The sequence below is a fragment of the Apis dorsata genome, unplaced genomic scaffold (genome assembly GCF_000469605.1).
Source record: "Apis dorsata unplaced genomic scaffold, Apis dorsata 1.3 scaffold_52, whole genome shotgun sequence".
In the NCBI taxonomy this organism is placed as follows: domain Eukaryota; kingdom Metazoa; phylum Arthropoda; class Insecta; order Hymenoptera; family Apidae; genus Apis; species Apis dorsata.
The window spans coordinates 2,646,173-2,654,818 of record NW_006263353.1 but is presented as its reverse complement, the minus strand read 5'-3'; the positions used below and the strand labels follow the sequence as shown (position 1 = coordinate 2,654,818).

Sequence of the window (8,646 nt, the reverse complement as noted above, 5' to 3'; positions counted from 1 at the left end):
AAAAAAAAAAAAAAAAAGAAAAGAGTGTCTTTTACAAAAATTGCAACGCGCTAATCGAACACACGAGTGATCCCTTCTCGTTGCTCTCGATGAACGATTGAAAATTGAAAACCAAGTAATATTCTCTTGTTGGGTTAAAGTAAAGCGTTAACTTCCCTTCGCCCACAGGAGGAAGAATTTATTCCCCAACGGAGGATGCAACTTTTAATACGATCCAGAGTTTTAAGCTCTTCTCGAGCTTCTCTGCGGGCAGAGGAATATCGGCCGAGGGAAAAGTTGTCGAACGCGTGTCAACTCGAGCGGAAGAATGACGAGGAAGGAAGGAGGGGCGGAAGATCAAGATGGTGGATGGCTCGTTGAGAAAATGCAAGCTTATCAACCGGTGGTTAGCTCCATGCTGTTAGTCACTGGCTTAGAAAATCGTTTTCATTGATCCTTCCTGCCCCATTTTTGCCTCGCGTTGCGAAGGATGTACGCAAGAGTTAGAAAGAGATAACGTTGGACGAAAAGCTTTTTTTGGAGAGCGATATTGGATGGAAACTTAATTGCATCTTTCTCGTTACTTTGAAACTGATGTCTCCTCCCCTTTTATTTTAGGTTTAGGTTATTATGTTTGGCTATTTAGGTTAGAATGTTTGGAATAACGTTAATTGAAATTGTCGCTCTTTGAAGATGTTTTGTTTGATGATGTATGAAAATATTTTGGATAATATGTATATCGTTTTATCTTGTTTGTTATGACTTAAAACTTGTTTTGATTTACTGACAGAATATATAGAGAATCGGGTAAGTGTGTTTACAAATTGTAAACAGATTCGACATGATATTTTTACGTGTTTTTGTAAAAAACACTCGCTCGAAGTTGTTAAAAATTGTAATTTATTATAAATTACATTATTCGTTGAACGAACTTTTATTTTTAATTAAAAAAAAAATTTTCAAAAATTTCTCAATCGTTAAAACTTTCTCTCAAATTAATTTACTATTCATAACGTAAGCATTGCTCGAACCGTAACGTTCATTTTTTCCGTCTCGAATTTTTGAACTCTTTCTAAGCGAAAAAATTCCATAAATAATAATCGTAAGGAATTATCACGAAGCCAAAACAAATCCTATCCTAAAATCGTCAGTTTCCGAGAAGCGTTATTCCATTATTATTACATAACACGACAATAGCATATGTCAAAGATTATATTAAAATTGCATTAGCATTAACAATTAACTCGATAATCCTGAGCCAACGGAATGATCGTGGACGCCAATATCGAGTTGAATAATTGCAATATATCGAATCAATATATGAATAACGAAAAGGAGCGGCCGAGATAGATGTCGCCAGTATCTCGCTTGTCGCTTCCAATCAAAACTCGCTTTGAAACAAATATCGAGTCGAGCGGATAGTTGATCCTCTGCCAAGGGTCGCACGCTCTCCATCGATCTGGAATCGAGCATTCGCTCATATTTTCCCGCCATCGATTCTTCCGCCCTGCTGGCCACGCTTCTTCCGCCTATCCAACGTTGAAACATCGATGAATTTCGTGCAACTCGTCGTGCATACTCGTAAATTTATGATATTTGGATATTTCAAGGCCGTCGTTTCCCACGAGTCCAAAAACGAATCGAAAAGATTCGTTGTATCGAGAAGATTTAAGAGGTTAGGTTAGGTTCGAATTATTGATTATTTATTCAACATTTCGAATATTTTGAACTTTTATTAAATTATCCGTTCGTAATTTAGTTATTATTGGATCTTTTATAAATAAATAAAATAAAAGTCGGATTTGAGGAAAAGTATATTTCATTGTATCACCGAGGAATGAAACTAATCGAAATTAATCGTGTAATGATAATAATAAAAATAGTCAAGTTTTAAATTGTGATAAATTCAAAGAATTCCAAAAATCGTAAATGTCAAAAAATTCTAACCTAATCCTCTCGAAATCATAGTTCGACGTCCCGGCTTCCACTTGGATAACTCGAAAACTCGGATGAGGCGCAAATTCTCTCTCCACCATTCGTCCACGAAAATTGCAACGCGGCCAGAGAGATCGCGCAATGACAGTCGTGCGAGGGTGGATGACGCGTTTATCGGTTTTCTGTCCGACGACGTCTGCAGGGAAGAAAGGTCTAACGAGCGATGTTCTCGCGTTCACGATCCCCCCCCTGAATGCGACAATCCGGATAAATCCTGTGTGATCGGGGATCGAATGGAACTGTTAACTTTTATCTTAAATAATAGTTATTCAAGGGGAAACTTTTCATCAATATTTCCTATTTTGTTATTAAAATTAGTTATAGTAGTTTATAGGATATAAAAATTAAAATTTTCATTCTTTGGTATTACAATTTCGAAGAATAATACAAAATTATTGACACTAAAATATGTTGTTATAGGCGTTTTCAAATTTCCAATTTTTTTCATTCTGAACCTATTCTCGTTTCAATCCAAAGTTTTTTTTAGCAGTACACTGTTGCATCAAGTGTTTGGCATTTCGAAGAATAATACAAAATTATTGACAGTATAACCTAAAATATCGTTGTTATAGGCGAGTTTTCAAATTGTAAATTTCCAAATTTTTCCATTCTCGTTTCAATCCAGAGTTGCTCGCTCTGAAATCTCGTATTTTTTTTAGCAGTACACTGTTGCATCGAGTGTTTGGTATTTCGAAGAATAATACAAAATTATTGACAGTATAATCTAAAATATCATTGTTATAGGCGGGTTTTCAAATTGTAAATTTCCATTCTCGTTTCAATCCAAAGTTTTTCGCTCTGAAATAATTTTTTTTTAGCAGTACACTGTTGCATCAAGTGTGATGAAACTTTGAAAAACGAGTACATGTACATACATACGGTATACGTAACCTACAAGTGGTGCAACATTTTCAAAATCGTGCTCCCCGACCGAAGATCAACCCCTTCAAAACTTTTCATCCGATCTCTTATCCACTCGAAGACCCTAATTGCCAAATGTGAAAAGATTTCAAGGAGGCGAACCAACAAGATCCATCCAGCTTCCGCCTCCTTCCTTCCTTCCTTCCGTGGAGAAGAACGTGACCTAGATTCTAGGGGGAGAAGGGGAAAGATCCGCGGTTGGAATCTCGTATGAAAAGCGACACACGGGTTACACGGGCGCAGATAAGATGAACGAGAATGGCGTGGAATTCCGAGGAAACGATAAAACTCGGTGAATTTACAACGGAATTCCGGAAGGGAGGGACTCGAAACGGTCATAAAGTCTAAGGAATTTGACGAATTGCGGTAAACCGTGTTTCTCTCGGTCGAAAACTTGGAAGAAATTCAGCGTGCTCGACGAGTTTAGATTAATCCATGATCGATAATCGGTTGACGGAAATTCGAATTAATTATATTTCATTGGAAAGGAATTTAACGAGAAGGAAGACCGCACAGGTCTTGATCACTGCCTATTTTCCTTTGGAAAGTGGGAGAGATGGAGTTGGTTTAGATTGCTCTGATTTCAGTTTCAGTTAATCGAAGATCTTGTCCAAAGTGGAGATTCATTTAATGTCTGTCGAATAAATCCATATTCTTTTGAAGCGTGGAATAAAAGTCTTTAGAAGAACATGAAATTAAGTATCAATATCAATTTTTGTGGTGTAGCAAGAAATTAAAATTTTGTCGTCAAAACCCACTTGGAATATAGAGAAAGCAACACTATTGAAGGTAGTTTTTGTTTCATCTCGATATCTCGATCCGTTCTCGAGATACAATAATTTAAAGTTTCCATAAAATTGGGACCTAGGACCCAATATAACGCATATCTTTTTTATCGTCATTTGTCTAGATAAGATAGTTAAAAATTGCCCTTTTCTTTACACGACGATATCTCGGGAACCGGAAGTCGTATCGAGATGAACAAAAAATCATTTTAAACAGCAAGATTCCGCGTTTCCAATGATCGTTCACTCGTCGATTGGAAATCATTATCTTCGGAGTTATAGCGGTTCAAAGTTTCGCTAATTTTAATAGAGTTTAATCGAGTTTAAAAATTATTTTATATTAGTTTATTTATATTATATTATATATATTAATATTATAAACTAATATAATATTAGTATATTATAAGTTTATATTATTTTATTTACACAACGAAATAATCCGAAAACTAAAACTCGTATCGTGATAAATAAAAATGCATTTCGAAGAGCAATGTTCCAAAATTATTATCTTCCAACATTTTCTAATTTTTAATCAGATTTAATAATCAAGTTTAACGATTAAAAAACTCGCAGCAACATCTTTATCCTTCTTATCCCCGCCACTTCAGCCTCGTGAAACGTTGCACGGAAGAAGATCCACATCCACGTCTTACCTTAGAATCCTCCATCTTCTCCATCGTCCTCCATCGCCATTAACCATCGACTGTCAACCGACTCCCGCTCGATCTTAATAAAAATCAGCGACTACGTGGCACGTAGCCTGTTCGCTCCACGACATCGATATATCTTTAGAAGAGGGAGGGGGTGGAAGTCGGCGGTGGCTGGGATCGCCCGGCGACAAATCCACGCAGGGGCGAGGGGGAGAGGTGTGCACGCGACAAAGCACAAGCTTTATGCATTATGTTTTATGAACAACGGCCCCGTGTAGTCCCCGTGTAGTCGTCGCGGGCTTAATGCACACAACCCCCCTCGTTTGTTCCCCGAAGTAATAACCTCGAGCGACCCTTGTGCCATCTTCTTCTTCATCCAAGAAAGGGAAAGTGGGGTGGAAGATGTAGATGAACACAGAAGAGGAAGAGAAAAGGATAGGAGGAGTGGAGGAGGACTCTCTTTTCTTCGTTCATTCGCTCTAAGAGCGACGAGATCCCGATCTAATATCATCTTTGGGAAAGGACGAAGGAGATTCGTCTCCGCGTCTCCTGGACGAAGAATGTTCGATGGCAAGCAAGATGGGATGCATTCGAGCGAGGGGAACGATCGATGCTGATATTTGTCGAGGGAGACAGTTAAAAGGACGGGGATAATAATGTAATAACTGGTAATAGTATCTGTATGCTTCGTGAGATGGTGAAATGTTTCGAGATTGAAGTGTTGAAGTGATGCAAGAGTTTGGTTTTTTGGTTTTGGAAGGGTTATATTTAACTTGAACCGATATTCAAATTATTGGAACGTATTTTGTTCCATTTTCGTGACAAATAATTGACTAGTAATTTTCTAATTCTGTGTTATTTCACTAGTTTGTTTGATATCTATTCATATTCAGATTGATTGTACTTTAATTTTCTTTAGTGTGAAAAGTATCGTATATTTTCTTCAACAATACAAAAATACAATAATTAATTCTAGATTGCATGACTGTTTTATTCTTTCATTATTTTGTTCCATTTTCGTGACAAATAATTGACTAGTAATTTTCTAATTCTGTGTTATTTCACTAGTTTGTTTGATATCTATTCATATTCAGATTGATTGTACTTTAATTTTCTTTAGTGTGAAAAGTATCGTATATTTTCTTCAACAATACAAAAATACAATAATTAATTCTAGATTGCATGACTGTTTTATTCTTTCATTATTTTGTTCCATTTTCGTGACAAATAATTGACTAGTAATTTTCTAATTCTGTGTTATTTCACTAGTTTGTTTGATATCTATTCATATTCAGATTGATTGGGATGTATTTTTTTTAATGTGAAGAGTATCGTATTTTCTTCAACAATATAAAAATACAATAATTAATTCTAGTTTGCTCGATTGCATGTTTGTTTTATTCTTTCATTATTTTGTTCCATTTTCGTGACAAATAATTGACTAGTAATTTTCTAATTCTGTGTTATTTCACTAGTTTGTTTGATATCATATTCAGATTGATTGTACTTTAATTTTCTTCAGTGTGAAGAGCATCATATATTTTCTTCAACAATACAAAAGTATAATTAATTAATTTTAGTTTGCTTGCTCGATTGCATAATTATTTTATTCTTTCATTTTGTTCCACTTTTGTGATGAATAATTGACTTGTACTACTTGTCTGACTAATCTGTTTGATCATACCTATTTTATTCTACTATTCTACGATTTTAAGAGCCTGTCCAATTCAACTCGTCCAATTATTAATTGTCTTATTCTATTAAAGTAATTATTCTACCAACAATATATACATAATAACGACATGATATTATTTAAGAGTGAATATTATTTCAATCAACGTTATTTCCAATTTCGTGTAGAGAAAATTTTCCCTCGAACTTCGCCCGAGAAATTTCCACTTTGAGAAGAAGTCAAAGCCTGGTGGCACGGCATTAAAACTGTCCACGCGCGTTTCCCAACTCGGCAATTTCGCGTCCCGCGCAAAAATATAGAATATACTTTCCAAGCACGGAATCATCCCTCTCCAACGACGGCGACGCCCTTCTCCAACAGTGGTGGTGGTGGCGTGAACCGTGGCATAATAATTCGTGCTTCATGCCTTGTACACACCGTGTACACCTTGCTTGATGTATACACGGGAGCTTCAGAATTAATCTGTTTCATTTTCAACCCGCTAAATATTTATTTGACGCGTGCACCGCTTATTTTCTTGCATTGTTAAACATCCCTCGCCCCCTCGTATAAACGAAAGTAATTTTCTAATTAAATCTTCCGCGTTTGAAAAATGTTTCCAGGAGAATAATTTCTCCTTCCTCTGCTCTCATTCAATTCGAACAAGCTCGAATTTAATTCATTCGAATTTCAATCGAACTCGAAGGATGAATCGGTGGAAAACCTGTTGCACCGATCTAACGATTTCTTTTGAATTTTTGCAGATCGCGAACGACAGCTTGGTATACAGGACAAGGTACTTCGCCATACCGCAGGACGACGATTCTCAGGTGTCCAAGTCGACGATAGACTTCAAGGTGACGAACGACATGTTTCGAAACGGGAGGTTGATGTTGCAGTGCACGGCCTTCATCGCGGACGTGTACAGGGAGTCCGCTGAGATCGAGATCAGCGAGGACGCGCCACGCATAGCCTCCATCACCGGCGAATCTCCACCGCGTGGACACCGTGAGTGAAACGATATCCAAACCTTTTTTTATTTTTTTATACCTTTTTTTATACCTGTTCGATCTATTCGATGGAAGAAAATATTTCGTTGGATCATTTAATTATACACAATGGAAACTCGATACTTTTATGTTTGATATTAAAATCTCGATCTAACGAGAATTTAATATCCTTGTACGCGAATTTTTTTTAAAGATTTTCGATAATTTCAACAACCTATCGATTGATAAAAATTCATAAATTTCAATTATTTTCTCGAAGGGGAGGGATTTCTTCATCGCGCGTGTTAAAAATATCAATCGATTTCTCAAATTGAGCGATAAGATCCTCCGACCAAATTGGCCAAAGAAATCCCGACTAATCCAGAGGACATCTTCCTTCGAATTCCTCCTTCGTTTATCCGCTGGGGGAAAATTCGAGGTTGGAAGACGTTTAGGGGGCGGTGAAAGGCGGTATTATCAGAAATGAGATCGCGTTTAATCAACGCGTTATTCAATCGGCCGCCATTTATCGCTCGATCTAAATTGTCCTAACTGGCACAACTGGAATCGTCGTCGTCGTCGTCGTCGTCGATGTAGCGCGCACGATAATTCTGAACTCGGCCTGTGTGACGAGAGAAGGTGAAGTCGACTCGCGCGAGGCAATCGAACTTTGATTTTCTATGGCGTGATTCTGGCATGCAAAAAGGACGAAATCGAGGAGGGAGAGTATGACGTTTCCTTGACGCCTGAGATATTTTTCTTCTTTTAAACTACGTTTCTTCTCGAATAGAATAGCTAGGTATCAGTTTCATGCTTCTTGCGAAATTATGAAGAGAAAAAATAATTGTTTAACTCGTTTGTTGGAAAAATGATAGGTGCCGATGATAGGTGAATTATTGGTTTATTCTACTGTCAATTTCTTGCGTCACACATTCTCGAAACATTTTTGTATTCATTTTTCGAGCATCTCGAGGATGAAATTTTTGAAAGATCGACGTTGTTAATCGCATCGTTTCGATCTAATAGGGATTTTATCTTCCTTCCTTCCGATTCACTGGTCCCAGAATTTCAGGGGTTGTAAACGAACGCATCCTGGAAATTTAGATTATTAAGATTATTAAATAAGATTAAGATTAAATTTAGATTAAAGATTTCTTAAGAATCTCGAATTCGAGAAAAGGTTATGGTTGGTCTTATTCTTTGATCTGGAAGATCAGGGAACTTCTTAATTTAAACGTTGGAATACGTTCAATTTGGACAATTATCTTGTCGTTAATTAGGTATTAAAAGGATTCTTCTTCGATGGAGCGAAAAGAATTAAGGATTTATTAGGAAATTCGAGGTTTTCGATAAATACAGCGTTATTTGGCCTCGTTAAATGAAGACGTTTGTAATTTTGTAAACGTAACGTCGAATAATCGCTAATTGTTTAAGCGGATTTGTTAATCCGTGGACGGGATAATGCCGATCCTTTCGAATATTTATCGTTAATGAACGAATGTTTACGAAGAGAAATTGGCTACGAGAAACGAGCCTACGCAGTTTTTTTGCTCTTGGACAAGAAACAATTGGCAAGAATATTGAAAAATATTTCATCGTTGATACGATATTTAATGCGATTAAGCGATTATTAAATGCGATTCAATTTTTATTCG

At 36.7% G+C, this 8,646-nt stretch overlaps 1 protein-coding gene across 1 annotated transcript in view; it reads left to right on the top strand.

Moving 5' to 3' along the window:
* Window positions 1-8,646, top strand: part of LOC102672432 — a 137,579-nt gene that overhangs the window by 106,783 nt on the left and 22,150 nt on the right. The window contains exon 5 of the mRNA XM_006609296.2: window positions 6,767-7,010. Coding sequence (XP_006609359.1) covers window positions 6,767-7,010 — 244 coding nt within the window. The remainder of the gene's footprint in view (window positions 1-6,766; window positions 7,011-8,646) is intronic.